General features: G+C 32.4%; 3 protein-coding genes and 1 long non-coding RNA gene across 11 annotated transcripts; 3 read left to right on the forward strand and 1 right to left on the reverse strand.

The window, feature by feature from the left end:
• Positions 1-709: 709 nt before the first annotated feature.
• LOC129305324 (uncharacterized protein At1g10890) lies at positions 710-6,356 on the reverse strand. Of its 8 annotated transcripts, none has more exons than XM_054945375.1 (6): positions 5,988-6,356; positions 5,698-5,817; positions 5,189-5,399; positions 3,750-3,968; positions 1,578-1,797; positions 710-1,340 (listed from the first exon to the last, which is right to left on the reverse strand). In XM_054945375.1, the coding sequence occupies exons 3-6, from the start codon at positions 5,323-5,325 to the stop codon at positions 1,074-1,076; spliced, it is 843 nt and encodes a 280-aa protein (XP_054801350.1). In that variant the 5' UTR covers positions 5,326-5,399; positions 5,698-5,817; positions 5,988-6,356; the 3' UTR covers positions 710-1,073. The 8 variants fall into 8 exon arrangements, with proteins under 8 accessions (XP_054801350.1, XP_054801351.1, XP_054801356.1 ...); XM_054945376.1 differs by having other exon boundaries at positions 5,189-5,422; XM_054945381.1 differs by lacking the exon at positions 5,698-5,817 and having other exon boundaries at positions 6,152-6,356.
• Positions 6,357-11,508: 5,152 nt separating this feature from the next.
• On the forward strand, positions 11,509-13,858 carry LOC129306845 (transmembrane emp24 domain-containing protein p24delta4-like). The gene is made up of 4 exons (XM_054947607.1): positions 11,509-11,849; positions 12,830-13,042; positions 13,330-13,406; positions 13,558-13,858. The coding sequence occupies exons 1-4, from the start codon at positions 11,649-11,651 to the stop codon at positions 13,700-13,702; spliced, it is 636 nt and encodes a 211-aa protein (XP_054803582.1). The 5' UTR covers positions 11,509-11,648; the 3' UTR covers positions 13,703-13,858.
• Positions 13,859-16,898: 3,040 nt separating this feature from the next.
• On the forward strand, positions 16,899-17,483 carry LOC129305709 (uncharacterized). The gene is made up of 3 exons (XR_008592015.1): positions 16,899-16,971; positions 17,100-17,158; positions 17,419-17,483. It is a non-coding gene; the product is annotated as an uncharacterized LOC129305709 (long non-coding RNA).
• A 1,275-nt stretch (positions 17,484-18,758) lies between these two features.
• LOC129305049 (B3 domain-containing protein At2g32645-like) lies at positions 18,759-19,444 on the forward strand. Its single transcript, XM_054944954.1, has one exon. It carries the CDS (start codon positions 18,825-18,827, stop codon positions 19,335-19,337), a length of 513 nt encoding a protein of 170 aa, XP_054800929.1. The 5' UTR covers positions 18,759-18,824; the 3' UTR covers positions 19,338-19,444.
• Positions 19,445-19,487: the final 43 nt, after the last annotated feature.

Below are 19,487 nucleotides of genomic sequence, written 5' to 3' on the forward strand. Positions count from 1 at the left end.
ACAATAATTCCAACTCATATTAATAATTTTAATAGTCTCAATCCATAACACTCAGAATTCTAGTTTTCGCAGTTGAGTTAACAATAATTTCAATCCATAATATTAATTTTAATAGTGTCTTTTTCTTTTTATTTTCCAAGTTGTTTACCTACATATTGACAATCATAAAAATTTACAACCAATTAACTTCATATTCATAAGTGACTTTGAATAAAATTTTTAAGTAATTATTATATATTCATAGGTGCCTTTTGAAAGTTTCACAAATACATTTTAGTTTTAACCTATTCCAAATGGGGATTTTAATTTTTTCAACTAAGATTAATAAAAGTTTCAACTTATAATAATAATAATTTTAATAATGTTTTTTTTCTTGATTTTCTAAATAAAACTCGATCAGTTATTTTATAGGTTTACTCGAGAACAATTTTCCAAACTCATATTTTTAATTTCAAGTGAAGGCTATGATTTATTATTTAAATTTCAAAAATTTAAAATCTCTAATTATAATTAATAATTTTTTGGGATCCTTAATAGTCATTTTATTTTCTTCCTCCCCTTTGGAACACATTTTTAGCCCGCAAATTCATTTCCAAAGGCAGTCATCTCTCCCTGCTATTCATTTCTCTCAAACAAATACTCTCAACCTCATCATTAGAAATTGATAAAAACGCACTATTAAAATGAAGCGATTAGTGCTCTACAAAACTCTTACAAGGTAACTTACATTTAAACCACAAAATTCTGCTACAAGATAACTTACATTAAAGACTGAAGGAGCACCTTCTGAGGACGAAGTCCAGCATCTGGATATAATGTAATTCTTAAGTGTAAGTCTCACGTTCAGCTCACTCTCTCCCTATACCTATGAATGTAACTCTTGATACAATTCTTGAGTGATGATAAGCAATTACATTTACCACAAACTGGAAAAAGTAGAGTATCAGATACAAAACATTGCCCATAAAAATTGCGGGAAAGCATAATTCCCTCGATTATAGACGCACTTATGGAACTCAGGCAAACAATCAAAAGTTCAACAGCAAAACAGGCACACCCATGGTAATCTACAATCATTTTGATCCAAACGCAAATGACAATTTTGGTCGCGATTTGTTTTTGCCCAGCAACTTCGTTTGGTTTAGACGTTCTTGATCCTCCTCTTGCTTCTTCCTTCGCATGGCTTCTTCTTTTTGTCTCTGGAGCTCTTCTAGCTCTCTATATCGCTCCTCCTCTCGTCGCTGCTGCTCTAGAGCTTCTCGTCTCTGAGCTTCTTCAACCTTCCTCCGGTTCTGCTCAAGCACCCTTTCAAGCTCCTCTTTCTCTTTCCGAGCTTGCTCCTGCAGGTCAGGGCAAGCTATCAGACTTGCAAGTTGCAAGTGGCGAAAGTAACAACATTTTCCAATGGACAAATTATTTAAAATTGCAGGATTACAGGAATCATAATAGTAAAAGTTCCAAATAAAACCAAGGGAAAAAAGATACCAGCAGCCCTGAACTTCTATCACATCAAAAAGAGAATGAAATATTAATAGTCATCACAAAGTATTAAGGAAGAATAATTTTGAAGTTTATACCTCCTTCCGCCTAGCCTCAACAAGAGCAGCTTCCTTTTCTTTCTCAAGTTGAGCTGCAACTTCATCAATTAGTCTTTTTCTTCCCTCTTCCAACCGTCTTTGAATCTCCACCTGAATTTCTTCAGATTTCAAGCTCTCTTCAACTCTCTTACGAATTGCATCTTGTACTCTCTTTGCAGTCTCTTCTTCTATTAACTTCAACTCTGCTTCCTGTTGCCGCCTGTGGATACATGACAACATGTTAAGCAGGAAAGTGGCCATTAAAGCAGGGAGAATGCCACATAAGCAAAACCAATATCTCTGGTCATGAACAATGGGCAACATAACTTGGACAACTAAACTTGAACAAGAAGATGGACCAAGGGAAGAAAAAAAAAAAAAAAAACACTTGGACAACAGACGTGCTTCATTTCAACCCCTTTTTATCCTTTTCTACCTTACTTAAAGAGAACCATAATCATTGTCAAACAAACCTTCATGATGACAATGGCACTAGAAAAATGCTTATGCTTTTAAGTCATACCTCTATTGAATCCTGATCCAAACAAATGAGTATCAAAACTGGTGAACAGTAGATAAATGAGGCAGCCAATTTGATCATCAAATATAACAAGTTGAACTATAGCAGTACCTTCCTTCAGATTAGCCTGTGGAGAAGACATTCAAGTAACCTGCTGCAGTTTTAAACTAACCATGGCAAATATTTCAATTCTTTTACTAACATCTTTGAGATGAAAGAAACTTGCTGAAATACAGGTTAACTTTTATATTTAGTAGGTCCTAAAACATCTAAGCAATTAAAAAACCCATGTTTATTGTGGACAAAGGGAAAAGAAAAAGGAGGGAAAACTTCTCTAGATCAAGAGCTTTGCACTAAGTCATGCCTAAAGAACAAGTGACAAGGTAGCCAACGCATGCTATGAAAGCTTTCAAACAAAAATCAACCTGATATGAACACTGAATTTCAGGGACTATCAACCCTGTAACCATGATGAACAGACTTTCTGAATGGGTCAGGTTAAGATTTCTAACAAGATGTTACAGTACAAAACAAGTCACAAGTACAGAAGGATACACTTATTGCCCCCTCCCCCTTGCCACTGCCTCTGTTTCTACTAATTAATTTACATATCTTCATTATCTTTCATGAGATCTATCTTAATTGTTAAGATCAATAACTGAATACGTTTGGAATTTCCTAGGACTCAAAGAAGATGCATGAGGTTAGGGGACAGAGAATGTGCTTCAAAAAGTTCAAAGACTGCAGGTAACCTCAAAGGTTATCAAAAAACCAGTAACAAACTGAAGAGTTGCTTGAATATTATGTGAAACAAGGTCTAGATCATATATAAACCAGGGGGAAAAAAAGATACTAGCAAAATGCCAAAGCCTAAAAGAAATTTTCTGCTCCCGTGAATTAAATGCAACCTGCACAAAGTGAAATAAAGCAAAACTCATTGAGTGTGTTATTTGTCCAAATGGGTTCTTTCTAAGTTCTCTCCTTTCTGAAATCTTCTTGTGCTATCTCTTTCACAATATCACTAGATTAATATTAGTATGCTCTACACTTGCCTCTTTTGAGGATCCTGTGTATCAAAGTATTAGTCTCTTTAGATATCTTATGATTTTAAATAGTACTAAGAATGTTTGGCCAAAATGTCTTCAGATTCATACTTTGGTAGGCTGTGTCTGAGGTTGCGAAAGTTCCTGGATCCTTAGGAGCCTGGAGATTGAGTGCCTAAGGGAGAGGCTTATTGATGTATTGGCTAAATCGGAAGAGGAACAATCTATCATATCCAATGAACAATTAGATTAGACCACAGGAAAGCATGAGTATATTTATACCCAAAATAGTGAGTAGTAGCTGGTAATTTTACACTACCTAAATCATCAAAGAACAGGGGAACATATGCCCAAGGTTTTACCGTGATAAACTTCCTCTCCAAACTTCCCAGGTAGTTATTGGCCATCATGAAATTGAAAGTTCAAGCAATAACATACCAGTTAGCCTGAGAAACTAAGATTTCTAATTAAAGAAAATGTAAACTCAGGACAAAATGGTAAAGAGTTAAACCAGAAGATCATGGTATCGATCTTAAAGGAAAAAATGGTAAAATTAAAAAAAAAAAAAAGAAGAAGAAGAATCAGCACATAACAATAAGCAATTAATACCTTTTCTTCTCTTCTTCTTCTTTCCTCTGTTTTTCAATGGCGGTTTTGCGCTCTACCAAACCTAGGCTTGAACTGGAAGATCTATGAGTAGGAGATAACGAGGAACTCCTACTTCTCTGTCTTCTGTATCGTTTTGGAGTCGTAGATCGACTTTTATGACGTCTTGGAGTTGTAGATCGACTTCTGTGACGTCTTGGGGAACTAGAACGACTTTTCCGCCTGTATGATGATACAGTGATCTTAAGCAACAAGCCACAGTCTATAGGGACTAGTAAACATTATGTAGGGGTATGTATAAAGCCTGCCCACCATCTAGCGCACTAAATACAGAGTTACCTCATTAATTGCTAAGAAAAACCAGTGTGCTCCATCTTTTATCACATGAAGAAGCATATGTCACATTTGGGCAATGAAAGGACACTCATCAGCACCCATCACCTGCTCACTTCCCGAGTTATGGGAAGAAACTGAGCTTAAATTTTATTATGAACAAGATACATCCTATCATGTTATCTATGTTATGTTCCATATATTATTGAAAAATTTCCACTTCCACGTACAAATACAAAATACCCCAGAGGAAACAAACCCAAAAGCCATGCAACATAAACAACACCGTCACCAGACTGTGACAAGATCACCAATACTTGAATAATGGTAATATCAATCATCCAGCATTAGCATCCCATTGAGTCTCTCAAGGAGCTAAACAGAAGATGAGAATCCGAACAGCAGAATGTCACACATGCAGAACTAAAGAGGAAATATGACTGCCCATAACCGTCTACTCCATCACGTGCAACAAAGAAGCCAAATCATGAGTAATAACTATCATTAGATATTAAATTCAAATTAAATTTCATAAATAATTAGTATAGTCAACTGCAAAGCTCATCTTTCACCTACAGTTGCTCATCATATAAATATACTACCAGCTTACTCTGCATTTCTGAAAGTATCATTCATTTTTCTGCAGAAAATGGTCAATTTCAACAAACATTCCAAAATAGAATCAAATTTTCCAACTCCGTCTGACCTAAATTCTAAATAAAGGAATCAACTTATTGGAATGTGTCAAATGCCTTCAAAAGTCAAAACCCACTGTTTTATATATCAAGCTGCCTTAATGCTTGATCATGACTGCATTTGAGCTAATGGAACACTAACAACTCAAGTCCAAAAGTATTTAACAATTCCAAATTTTGTATAATTCCCTTGGTATGCACAAAGAACCCAAACCTGAAAGAAAATCTAAAATATTTGTACAACATGAAAAAAAGAATGAAAAAAGAACAAAACGATAGACAAAAAGGTTAAGATGCGTACAGATCAACTCCAACATTTTGTAAATCCAAATGACATCAAAACGAGTCCCCATTCTTTCCGACTTGAAACAAGGTATATTAGCATAAGGAAAGCAAAAATACAAACGGGATCACCTGCTATAAGAGTAGGAAGAATATGGAGATCGGCTTCTATCTCTTCTGCTCCTCCTGCTATGCCTGTGTCCCACAGGAGATGGTGAATGCCTTCGCCTATAAGAAGGTGATCGGGATCGGGACAAGTCTCGAGGCATTTTCTAACAACTGAGCTTCAATATGCAAGATATTTCTAAATTTTGAGCTTTAAGACAATGATAGCAAGGCTTCCCTGTAATAAGAAATTTATACCAACTGCATCGAGTTACCAAAGCAATCAAAACATCGCCCAAAAAATATATAAATAAACTAAGAACAAAAAGTTCCAATGGCAAGGTCATCAAACAGTACAAATATAAAACTGATCATCAATACCCCAAGCATATCAAACGTCAATCGTTAAATTGTGGCAGAAAGAAGAAATCCAATTAATGCAAACCAATAAAAAGATAGCGATTTGCTGTATTATTCACATATGCGATTTCCAATAAGCAGTATTTTTTTTCCAAAAAAAAAAAAAAAGTTTTCACCTGAAAATCCCAGAGATATCTCTAATACAGCAATAAATATCTGTCCGTTCAGATGTTAAGGAAGACATCCAGTTACATCCAAGTTCCCCCCAATCAAGCATACGATGAGATACTTGCAACCTAAAAATCAAATTTAATCGACAAAAGATTGTGATTAACTCATGTTTTAACTAATTTCAGCTAATTCATCAATCTGACTTACTTCCAGTTCCACAATATTTTCAGAAAACAAACAGATGAACACAGTTGAAGTTTCAAAATCCAACAAAGAAAGAATTTAGCATATTTACCAGCCGAAACAAATTGAAAGATACAACTTTGCCGATCTTCGCATAGATGGTAATTGAAGACTCGGGGAACAAACTCGCGAGTCACGGAATAAAGAGACAAGGAATCGCTATATTTTAGCGTATGCTTCGAGAGATTAAGAAATTAAATCGGAAAGTGGTATTACGTTGGCCTCCAAAGCCGCTAGGTTGAATATTGAACTGTGAAAGCTGAAGATGTGGGAAAGGGATGCTGAAACTCAACCGAGTCCAAACCCTAACGACACAATGGAGCTATGAAGATGACACAGGAGGAAGACGATGGTGCTGCCAGCTCTTGTCCACCCTAAACGATTCGTTGCACGTCCAAGGCGGACAAAAATGTGTCTTTTTTTTTTTTGGCCAAAGACAAAAATGTGTCAAAGCGAGATGATGTTCATTTTAAATGAGATCTAGAGGGCTGGTAAAAAAAAAAAAAAAAAAAGAGGTTTAATTTTAGCTTTACATAATTTTTGTTATTTTTTATTTAAAATTTTGTCATTGAAGGGTTTAACAAGCAATTCTTACTTAGATTCAGCACATCACGTTCTTCGTGTTTCATCTAGTAAAATTTTACTGATTCAATTAATTAAAATCTTATATATCATTATTTTTAATGACTTTACTTTTAAAATAAAATGTCTAATTAATTTTTTACATTTTTTTATTAGGAATGACATAATCAATTAATATTTATAGTTATCTAAATAGCATTTTTTATTGAATAAAATATAGATGATAAAAATATTGAATCTATACAGGAATTTCTCAAGCTTAATACTATGTGTATTAGCTCTCTTAACTGCTGTTAGCTAGTTACTTTAATAACAATACTACTTCCACCCACTGTCTCGCATGCGAGGTATAAAATTGAAACTCCGCATTTTAGCATACATGCCTCAATGTAAATATGAAATTGATTTTTTTAAAAAAAATAAAATTCTTAACATAGAAGATATTATCAGAATCAAATTATTAAAATTCTTCCACTCTCTGGTATCTTGCCCCAAAATAAATCTACAATATGTTACTTTAGTCTTACAAGTATATTTAATCTATATCAACACTAAAATATATTATATTTTTATTGTCACCGAAATCTGGTTAGAGAAATTATTGTCACCGAAAATATATTATTATTATGATAAATTTAAAAAAAAAGGGGGGGTCGCTGAGGGTTTTTTTGGCCCAGAAATATAAAGTTTGCTAAAGTAGGAATCGTTTGAGCTAAATGCTTGGAACCAATAAGCCTTGTATGGATAATAACTTAATGTCTTATTTTTTTTTAAAAAAAAAAGGATTTTGAAGCTCAACTTTTTATAGCACCACTCTTTTTCTTTTTTTTTTTTAGTAAAACTCTAATTAAGATAATCTATCTTGTTAAGGCTTCTTTTTTAATATGTGGCATAGTTTCACTTTTAATGATGGTTGTAAGAGAGAACATCAATTAAGAGTATGTTTGGTTATCAAAGGTGAAAGTTGAGAAGTATTTTGTGAAAATCCATCTCACGAAAGTAATTTAATTTAGATTTACTTTTGTTAATATTATTTTCCTCTATATTAGCCTTTTCAAATGGATTTTTTTTTTTTTTACACAAAAACAAAGCCTAAAACCTGGTTACCATACACCAACAATAGTTGGGGTAAAGTCCTAAGCTAATACACGGGTAAGATCCTCTGGCACCTGAGTCATATGGTAAAATCTAGGCATTGCACGCATTCCATACTGTGCAACTAAATCCACAGCACTATTGGTAAAATGATAGACATGATTTAGGTTCACCTCCCAGTTTTGTTGAATTAGCAACTTTGCTTTGGAGATGACTCCAACATCTGCATGTAGAGAATTGCATCCATCTCATAAACACTCAATAGCTTCAACCAAATCTTCCAAAACCCTATGTCCTATGCAAGATTCAACCCATAAAGACATGCCCAGCCGAGAGAGCGTCGCCATTGTCAAGTCTACAATAGAAGCCTCGTATAAATGCCCCATCAGAATTCTTGATCAGACCACTGCATGCATTCCTATTTGTAGCCTGAGAGTAGGCCTTATCCACGTTAACCTTCACCCACCCATGCTTAGGAAGGGTCCATGACGCCTTGGACTCAAGCTAGTCCCCAATGAGGTGCTTGTGTGAGTGAGTTCTACATGTTGCTTAAGATAGCTTTTGAGCTAACCACCACTGATGCATTGATCATTCTTTGTTGTTCAAAGATATACTCGTTGTGTCTACACCAAATCCTCCAGTAGACAATGGCAAATAAGAGCTCCAGTCATAATCATCCATAATCCACCCTTTTTGAGAAATATTCCAGTTAAATCAACCATGCAAATTCAATTCAATGAACTCACGTTGTTTATCTAGTGGAACAAGAGAGCGCCATAGTCACTGTGTTTTCGAGAAATCACGAAGCAGTTTGAAGCACATGTGATGAGTCTTCTACATCACATCTGCATATAGAACATGCCGCATCTGACGTCCTTCCCCGCTTTCTGCAACCAACATTTGTCAGAAGACTCCCACGAGAGGCAGTCCAAAGCAACGGGCAACAACGTTGAGGAATCTTCATTCGCCATATTTGCTCTCGTGTTCTGTCACGATGAATGTTAGCATGGGTAAGTTGTTTATAAGCTGATGACTTCACAGAGAATAGTCCACTTTTCTCCCACTTTTGTCTAACATTTTCCCCATTATTAATTACTTTAGTACTTGCCTTCACCTTATCCTAGGTAGCCTTGATTTCGGCCCACACATTCGAACCTTGAATCTTTGGATTAATTTTGGGTGTTATATCGTTCCCACATTTATACTTGTTGCCGATCACACAAGCCCATGGATTATCCTTTTTCAGTCATCAAGTTCCATCCTAGTTTCATAAGGAAAAAAAAAATCATAATATTAACCAGTAATATTTGACAAATGTGGTTCTCTCAAGGATTTTTATGATGTTATATAAGCTCAAAACAAGCATATGAAAAATCTTTTGAAAAACCTATCAAAAGTCCATTGCCTAGACGCTAGAGATACCTAGGTTTCCATTTGAAATGAGGGGTTGGCATTGAATGAGGAACTTAAAACATCTAACTACTTTTTTCTAAATTTTATTAACAATTCAAATGTATTGGATTTGAATAACAACAATTACATTTTATAAAATTCAAGTCATTTTTGCTAATTCTACATTTAAAAGCATTTTCCATCAAATATTATGCTGACAATTTTTAGTTTTCAAACTAACTTTTTAAAAATGTGCTCAAATATAAATTTTGTTATTATAACTAATTTTTTAATAAATGGAGATTTTTGACATACTAAACTTCATGGTTGTGTGAGTTTCTTTGCAACTTGACTTTTATCTTGGTTTTTAACGTCGTCTCCATGGAGCCTTATTTTCAACTCCAATAAAGATGAAAAGAAGGATCACTTGGATGAAAAATGTGATTGAGATGACATTAGAGGGCTTTCACCAATTAAATGAGCTAAGGTTTTGCATACCTCAAACTTTGATCCATCCCAGTTAGATTGGTGACAATCAAGAGAGAAGGAACGGTAGTGAATGAAATCAAAGCCAACACTATGCACTTCTTTATCCTTCTCCTCAAGTAGGGATATTTTGTTTGTTTGTTTGTTTTTTTTAATTCTTTTTATGCAAAAGTGGATGGTATGAAATGCGACCAAGACTGTAAGCAATTTTAGATAGAGAAGATTTCTTTTTTTTTCCCCGCACAAGTTTGTCGGTGGATTTGAAAGACCCGAGTCGATCACAATTAGCTACAATTTCAAAGACATGATATTCTTGTGTTTTCCAAACATCATTGAAAAATGTTCTTTAGAACATCAGAGAAAAATAGGAATGGAAATTTAATAATAAAGGATATTTAATCTCCACCTAAAATACATCAAGTACACCTTAATGTTGATGACTTGGTTAGCTAGTTGGAAGAAGATCCTTATTAAGTTAAAAAATTCTTGAAAAACCAATGCATGTTAGTTCAAATGATAAGGGGTTTGAATTCCCTTAACCATTAACTCTTGGGTTTGATCCCTAGAGCGATGAGAATGTTAAAAAAAATGCTCAAAAGAGCCATCCTTTTGGAGCCCCACAATGGTCGAATTAAGATTAGTTAGGATTGTTGACTTTAGATGCCGAATGGTTATACAAAAGAAAAAGTTTCTTGAAAAAACTTGAAGCAGCTTACATTGTGTTAAGCTCTCAAAATAAGATGAGGAGAATAATCCCACAACATATGGTAATTGCTAGTAAATTTGTTGAGCCTAATCAAAATTATTAGTAAAATAATAATCATGAGTGATTATTTATAAAATTTACTAGTTCACTGGTTTGATTCACAAACCTAACTTAAATTTTAATACTCTTCCCATCCTAAATTATGAAATATTTTTAGAGAATATTCAGCATCCTAAAATATAAAACATTTTGATAAAAATAATATTTTATTAATGATACTTTTTTAATATTATCCTTTTTATATATTCATTCTTTTAATATTCTTTTATCAATGAAATATTAAATGAAAAAAATTTTTAAACGTTTGCATTTTTCTATTGAAAAAGTAAGGTTATAAAGTGTTTTTAATGAGTTTTATTAATATATGAAATTTTGTCTAAAAATATATTATAATTTGAGATAGAGGGAGTACCGTGCTCTCCCTCATCTTCCTTTCTATTAAAATGTTTTCCTAATGTAGAACCCACTTAATATATCTTACTTTTATATAATAAAGCAAAGAAAAAATATATCTGCAAGTGTTTACAATTTCACTTAACATTGAATTAGGTCCTTATAGTTTATTTTATTTTAATCAAACTCTTATAATTTAATCTATTATATACTAATCCCAAAAGTTAACATTAACAATGAATAATTGAATTTTATAAAACAAAAGTGCTCTTGAAATTTGCAAAAAAAATTAATTTAATACTTTTATCCAAATAAAAAAATTGATTTAAGACATTTTTTACATTTTATTAATTTTTTATGAAAATTTTATATGTATAAAAAAATTATAAGACAACTTAATTATCTAAATTTTGAATTTCAAAATTATGTAATTAATTCTAAAGTCATATAATCATCTAATAAAAATATAAATTTATTAATTTTTAAAAAATTTAAGAATTTTAATTTTTAAGGATTAAAGAATTCCATTAATCAAACTGATTTAATTAAAATAAAATAAAATGTAAAAAATTCATTTAAAATTAAATAAAACTGTAAGATCAGCAGAAATATTTTTCCTAAATAAAAAATGTTCTTTTACTATGTTCCAGGGGATGGTGTTAGTTTCATTCCATATAGTTGGCCCAAAAGAAAAAGCCACTTCATATGCGGTTCTCGGCCTAGTCACATGATGCCTCCATTTCTTGCCACATCATCACCTTCGCTGAGATGTCAACCTATCATTGGTGGAAAAAAAGAGCACAAATCAAAGGCATGAATCATTATAATTAAATTTTAAAAAAAAAAACAAATCGGGAGGGGAAAAGGAAAACTGAAACCAGAGGACACAGGAAGGACAGGCACAGGGAGATCCGAATTACGAAGCGTTGTGTGCTTTGTCATTTCCAAAGACCTTCCCCACAAAATTCTTCGTTGCAGAGAGACCGAAAGAGAAGGGCTATGGACAACAGAGCTATCTTGTTGCCCTTCTTTCTTCTTCTTCTTTGCTTATTCTCATCCTTTTCTCACGCTATTTGGCTTACCTTACCCCCCACTGGAACCAAATGCGTCTCCGAAGAAATCCAGAACAACGTTGTTGTTTTGGCTGATTATGTCGTCGTTCCCGATGATCACTCCCACAATCCCACCCTTGGCGCCAAGGTATCCTGTTTTCGTTCTGTGATTTTTTTTAAAAAAATTCTTTTAATGTTTGGTCTCCGTGAACTTCGAGAGAGAAGTATTTTGGGTTTTTGGACTGGTGAGGTAGTTCTTTAGCCAATTTGTTGTTTTGTTTTGGCATGTTGATTTTAGACGTCGTTTGTCTAGGATAGATTTGATGATTTGTTTATGTTACCCTAGAATTGACCCTTTCTTCACACATATTGAGTATTACAGATTTGGAAATGTCAAATATGATTCTGGAGATCATAATTGTTTTGATGAATTTTCTCTCAATGTAAAGTTGTGGTACTCATTCGATTCTCAAGGGTAAAAATGAAGGGGTTTCTATTGTCTAAGCAATAGTTACCTGAAATTGGTCTCTGATCAGTGTAGAAGATAAGCGTTCAATAATTGAGAAATCTGAAATGCATGCTTTCAGTGTCTTCCTTGAGTTTTTTTATCCTTATCTAGATGTGGGAAGGTGTTTCTGTGGGGCAATATGTTACCAACTGGCTACCCGAATTCTAAGTGTTTTCTCTTTTGCCTTGTGCATTAATCTCACTTCATGTTTATCTCTTGTTGAAACGATTAATTATAGTAATTTAGTTTATTGATACTTCATTTCAAAATTCAATGAATTGTATAGTAAATGAATTAATGATGGATTTCTTCTCAGAAATCCTCTGCAGTGAGACATTTTAGAAACATGATGAGGGGAGGATTTTGAAGGGTCATCGAATAATCCTTAATTCTTTACCCTTACAAAAACTCCCAAACAAGTATATATTGAGCAAATTTCTTCATTCTCTTATCATTAATCCAAACATACAATTAGGCTAACTTGTTAAAATCGAAATGAGTATACCGTTAATTCAGGGGGAAGATATGAAATTTGGAGTATCAACTTGTTCAGAAGGCTTATCTCTGCTGTAGTCATAAATTACTCTGCTGGTTTGTTTACAGTAGTCTGATTTGTTCAGGTGACATCACCATATGGAAACATTCTTCACCATAAGGAGAATGCAACAGATGGTCAATTTGCATTCACAACTCATGAGACTGGGAACTACTTGGCATGCTTCTGGGTGGATGGTCACAATGAAGCAGGTAAAGAAGTTAGTGTCAACCTTGATTGGAGAACGGGAATTGCAGCTAAGGATTGGGATTCAGTTGCAAGAAAAGAGAAGATTGAGGTAAGCATCATAGTCTAGTGACATCTAAATTTCTCATTCATCTACAAATTTCCTGTATATATAACTTGCCGGTTAGTCCTCTCGAAGGGCTCAAAGTTTAGACAAACCCATGTTAAATTTTATGAGTGATACTTTGAAAACTTTCTCAAGGACCCTTCTTGCCCTGTGGTTTCCTCGCTGCCCACCCCCTGGCGGCCGGTGCCAGAACATAAAAATTACTTGTCCTCTTTCATTTTGTTTAAGCCCCTATGTTCTGACTCGTGCCTGCATGCATCATTAATGCCTAGGGAGTTGAGCTTGAGTTGAAAAAGCTTGAAGGAGCCGTTGAGGCCATCCATGAGAATTTGATCTACCTTAAGAGCAGGTAATTTATCACCATGGCACACCTCTCCATCCACCCCCCCCCCCCAAAAAAAATAAATAAATAAAGAGAAAAGAAAAAAGAGGAAAAATTTTCCCTAGCATTTTGAATAATTTCTCTGATGCAGTGTTGCAACTTCTGTTTTCTTTTTCAGAGAAGCTGAGATGAGGATAGTGAGTGAGAAAACAAATGCTAGAGTGGCATGGTTCAGTATTATGTCCTTGGGTATCTGCATTATAGTCTCAGCTTTGCAGTTGTGGCATTTGAAGCGATACTTCCAGAAGAAGAAGCTGATTTAGATCATATTAGGGTTGAATTAATAGCAAAGAACGATTTTAATATCTGAAGCATTGTTGTGAAATTTATTCTTACGTGTAGCTGGAAAATTTTGATGCCTATTGTAGAGTTATAAACTTTTTCAAAAAAAAAAAAAACATGCCACTTTCATTGGTAGATGCAAATTCCACATGAATTGTTTACATTCGCCATAGAAGGTTTAGTATCTCTCTCTCGCACACGCACACGCACGCGAAAGCATATTTCTGTTTTCAACAATTTTTGTAAAAGAAAAAAAGAATATTTCTATTTTCCCCCTACTTTTCATGTTTTGATTTACAACTTTATAAAATTTGCTAAAGCATAGTTTAGTGTTTTGGGGAAAAAATAGGTCCTTCTTGTTCCTTAATTCGTCAATCAAAATCATTAGGTGTAGATATTTCTTATATAAAGAACGAGTTGTAAATATGATGTTAACATTTTCAAAAGTCAAAATGTAATGTATATATTTCCTCGAAGTTTTGCTGCTATGGGAGTAGACTTGTCATGATGGGTTGAATTAATTTTTAAATTTTTATTGCGATAAGTGTTTACATTTAATGTTCTATTTTTAATTGAAAGATATTTATAAGCAATTGAAAAAAAAAAAAACGATGCTATCAAAGTAAGCTGAGCTGAATGAGTTGGATAATTTAAGCCGCCAATCTGTTGAGTTAATGCTTCTATGGAAGATATATATATATATATATATATATTTTAATAGCATCAAATGAAGTTAACTTGTGAGTTAAACAAGTTAATCTACAAATTAAATGAGGCGGTTTATTTAACTTAAGGATAATGGAATTTTTATTTCTTTAAATTTATCTCAATTATTAATTTTTTTAAGTGTTTTTTTTCAATTTTATCTTAAGTTTATCTCAATTAACAGTTTGCTTCTTATTGTTTATAAAAGAGATAATAATTAAAATTTACTAACATGAATAAAGAAATATTAATGGTAGCCATATAAGTTAATAAAAAAAGTGTAATTATTTAAGTAAGAAAAAAAACTAACTAAAAGATTTTAAAGAACAAAGGAACAAAATGCAATATAAGAAATTTAATTGATAAAAAGGTTAATATATAATTTGAATTTTGAATTGTAAGTTTAGAAGTTATTTAAACTTTAAGCTTTTAGAAGGTACATTTTAAATATTAAACAATTAAAATTGAGGTAATTTTATTTTTACCATTAAATTTGAACAAATGTTCATAAGTTTTTTAAAAATTTTGGCTTTAATGTGCGATTTTTCTCAAATGAAGGTAGGAAAAAAGGGACAATGTAATTTAATAAAAATTACATATTAAACTCCAATATTTAAAAAACTCACAAATGTTTGTTCAAATTTAATAAGAGGGGTAAAATTACCTCAATTTTAATTATTTAAGATTTAAAATATATTTTTTAAAATTTTATGGTTCAAATTATCTTTAAATTTATAATTTAAAGTTTAAATTACATATTAATCCTTAATAAAAATTAAACTAATTTAAGGATTAATTTATTCTCGTTTACATATATTAATATATATACGTGTCAAGTTATTAATATATTTTATATATAGTTAATTTATATTTTAAAACTTAAAAGACTAACATAATAATTTAAGAAAGTATAAAGAATTAAATCGATCAAAATTAAACTTGAAGGAACAAATTGATAATTAAAGCAAACTTAAATAATTGAAAGTTTTATTATCTTTTTAATATTAAAACAAAAAATTAAATAGGTTTTCTCTCAATGCTTCACCTAATGCTCTCCCAATATGCTAGACTGCATTCTTATTTTGTTTAATAAATGCAAATTGGTGAGAAGCCATCGATGAAATGAAGCTCCCCTTTCTCAAACTTGTGGTGACCTAATAAATGCAATAACTATTTAGTAATTATTGTTATTTAAAAAAAATAGCTTGAAGAATTCGCAATTATTACATCATCATTTTCTTCCCTTAATTTAATTAGTAAGTTTAAACAATTTAGCACCAAAATTTTCGGAAATTGAAGGCTTCGTGTTTTTTTCCCCCCAAATAATTGATTTCATTAAACCGTGAACTGTCGGAATCTAAACAGAAAGGATTTAAGCCATTTAATGATAAGCCCAGAACATAAGGAACATGCTTCAACATAACAATGAAGCGAAAAAAAAGGAAACTAAAAAAGAAGAAGAAGAAATGATCTTGCCAAAAAAAGAAGAGAAAACTAGACAATATTAAAATATAAGCAGTTGCTACCGAGAAGATCTTACCATGTCTCTTCATTTAAAATCATAAAGGATATTTTAGAGATATCAAATTTAAAAATATAAAGTGTTTTAGTATTTTTTTTTAACTAATTAAAAAATGCCTTTAATGAATATTTGAAATTAATATTTTTTTAATTTATTTGTTATTAAATTAACCCATTAAATAAAATTAGACATGAAAAGTGTATGTCATTTTAATAATGTTAACTGTTTTCTTTAGAAATAGAAGTTAGTTAAAAATATTTTATAATCTGTATATAATTTATATATATATATATATATATAGAGAGAGAGAGAGAGAGAGAGAGAGTTGAAAATAATGGGAGGATAGTGAGTATTGTTATGATATTATTATTATTATTGGAAATGATATTAATTTTAATAATATGCTTGTGGATGTGTGAGGCGATATTGCAATTGTATTGTTTTTAATATTTTATTTTAAAAATTACCGGTTAAAGTTTTTGAGAGCTTCAAGCTCTCCTTTTTCAGTCTCTATAAATTTTATAATTTTCACGAAAGAAAGTTGAAGAGATTATTAAAAATTTAAATAGGTAATTTTATCTTAATACTTCACCTAATGCTCTCCCAATTTGTTAAACTGCGACTTTTTTTTTTTTTTTTGGTTTAAAGAATGCAAACTGGTGATGGTGAGAGAGAAACCTTCATTCAAACTTGTGGTGACTTAATAATAAATGTAATTAATAAATATTTTTTAAAAAATATCTTGAAGAATCCGTAATTAAGCAATTTAAAAAAAAACTATCTAAAATTAGGAAACTAAAATTGTTTCATAATGCGTACTAATTAGTAATTCCGCATTGCAAGTTTCTGTCTCTTCTTCCATAAAATTAGGAAACTAAATATGTTTCCTAATTTGGATGGATTAGTAATATCACATAGCAAGTCTCTTCAAGCCGCTTCCCCATTTCACAGTCACGATTACTCTGTTTCTCTCATTCATCTTTGTGAAGCCACAAACAGAGAAACACTTCAACTTCGATACTGGTAAATTCTTCTTGTTCCTGTTCTTGTTATTGTTCTTGTACTATCATTAGTATCTATGAAATTGAAATTTCCAAATTCAAGTGTTATGACCTGAATAATATTGTGTTTCTTTTTTATCGCGGAAACAGAGCATCCAACCAGCTTAGGAAACCAGAACAGAACACACTTGCATACGTTTGGGATATTTGTGAGTACTTCTATTGACCTTTTCCATGCATTCTTGTTACATTACATGAATTGATTCGGCGGAATGAAAAAAGAAATGAAATGAAATGAAATTATATATATATATATATAAAAAGAAACAGAGAAACACTTCAACTTCCTACTTTCTTGTGGATAAGTTCTACTTCTTTTTCTTCTCCTTTGATCATTAATATCTATGAAATTGGGATTGCCAAATCCAAGTGTTATAACCAGAATGATATTGTTTTTTTTTTATCGCAGAAACAGAGCACCCAACCAGCTTGGGAAACCAGAACGGAACACAATTGCGTGCGTTTGAGATATTTGTGAGAATTTCTATTCGCCTTTTCCCGTGAATTGTTGTCACACGAATAGATTCTGTAAAATGACAAAAATAAATGGCATTTATATATAAAAGAAAAAGTTACCCTGTTTCTCAGTTATATGTTGTACTGGGGATGTGAATTGGGTTATTTTGATAATCAAGCCAAGTTTTCATGCTGTCAAATTTTTTAACTCCTTTGGGTGTGAAATTGTCTTGATTCATTTTTTAGCATCAAATTTGGTTGTATAATTGTGAACATACCCATTTTGCCGGAATCACCTTCTGGACAGTATATATGTTCTTTATAGAAATGTTGGGTTTTGTTGTGTCAGCACTTATTTTCTTGGGTTGGATTGAAATTCAAGTCGTGCATTTCATAGATACGAAATTTTCAATATTCTAATGACCATTTGTGCCTTGTACTAGGAATTCAATCTGTATATTGAATTTCATTTAAGCCTAGATATTGCACTGAAACACTGTATTTTTGGTTATGTGCTATTGTTCATATGGTGTTGTGTCTTGAATCTTTGTAATAGTATTCATGCTTCTTAAGTTGTATATGAATTTGGATTTGATAAAAGTTATTTACGATGTGAAACAACAAAAGAAGATAATACAGTTCTACTTCTTTACTCTGTTTTAAATTGGTGATTTTTGCTTTTTCACTTTTATGTGATTTGAAAAAGGAATATACATCACATTGCTTATACATTCTCGTAACATATGTAGCTTTATCTCAGGTTGTAATTGGACATTTTTGTCTGAAATGCAGAAAAGGCAATAATGGTGAGAAAGTCTGATTTGTTGACCATGAAAGATTTTGAAGGCGTGGAAATGAATCATCATAATTTGAGTTCATTTGAGATTCTGTTACAAGTTGCCTCTGTTGCTACTAAGAAGTTTGATTCTACCAAAATGGATAATGAAAATGTTGAGCCTAACTTGGGCAAAAATGGCATGTCTGGTAAAAGAAGCAAAACACTGGTGAAAGAGAATATGATGATGAAGATGAAGCCTTTAAAATTTGTGATCAAGAAACAACATAATGAGGAGCAAAAGCTCACAACCTATGTCATTAAGGCTTCCTCAAAGATTCATGATGAAAGCAATGATGTGAAAACAAAGACTGGTGAGGTCTTAACTCATGAAAATTTGGTTAATGGTAAGCTCTTGAGTCATATGGTTCATAGTTAGTCTTACAATGTTGTTATAGTTCATTTGATTGATTGATTGCTTTTCTTGTGTTACATGACTAGGGAGCCAAAGAGTTCATTCAAGAAAAACTAATACACTGAAGAGAAAACGGGAAGAAATTAGCAATGAAGAGTGGATTAAGGCTATGGAGATGAAGAGAAAGAAGAAGAACAGCGAGCAGGGTAGCCTGAATCCGCCGCGGCCACCAAATTTGCCAGAAGAATTTGAGACAAAGATCATGGGTGAATATGGTGGAACAAGAATCATAAGAGTCATACAAAAGTCTTTGTCCAGCACAGATGTAAGCAGAGGACATAGTAGAGTCTCTATTCCTTGCAGCCAAGTTGAGAGTTTTGAGTTCTTGGAGGATGATGAGATGACACTTTTAAGGAAAGGGCAATCCATTACTGTGCCTTTGATTCACAAACCAAGAAGGAATGGGATCCCTCTTCCTCTCATGGAGACATCATTGGAATTTGGACAATGGGATTTGCATAAAGACAAAAATGATATTCATAAAGTAAGTTATCAGTACTTGTTGAGAACCAATTGGAATACAATAGTATCAAGAGATGAACTCAAACAAAGAGACACTGTTCAAGTCTGGGCGTTTCGAAGTGCACAGAGAAAGCTTTGCATGGCACTTGTTGAGGTTTGAGGATGAGGAGGAGGAGGAGGATGAAGAGAAGCAACAGCTCAATAGAAGAACAAAAGAATTCAAATTTGGGCGTTTCAAATTGTTTTTCCATTATTATTTTCATTGTTTTATCGTGGATGGTAGTATAAGTTTAGAATTTGGATTCCCATT

Source organism: Prosopis cineraria, unplaced genomic scaffold (assembly GCF_029017545.1).
Source record: "Prosopis cineraria cultivar Desert tree isolate PC_DT_omini unplaced genomic scaffold, ASM2901754v1 PC3, whole genome shotgun sequence".
NCBI lineage: Eukaryota > Viridiplantae > Streptophyta > Magnoliopsida > Fabales > Fabaceae > Prosopis > Prosopis cineraria.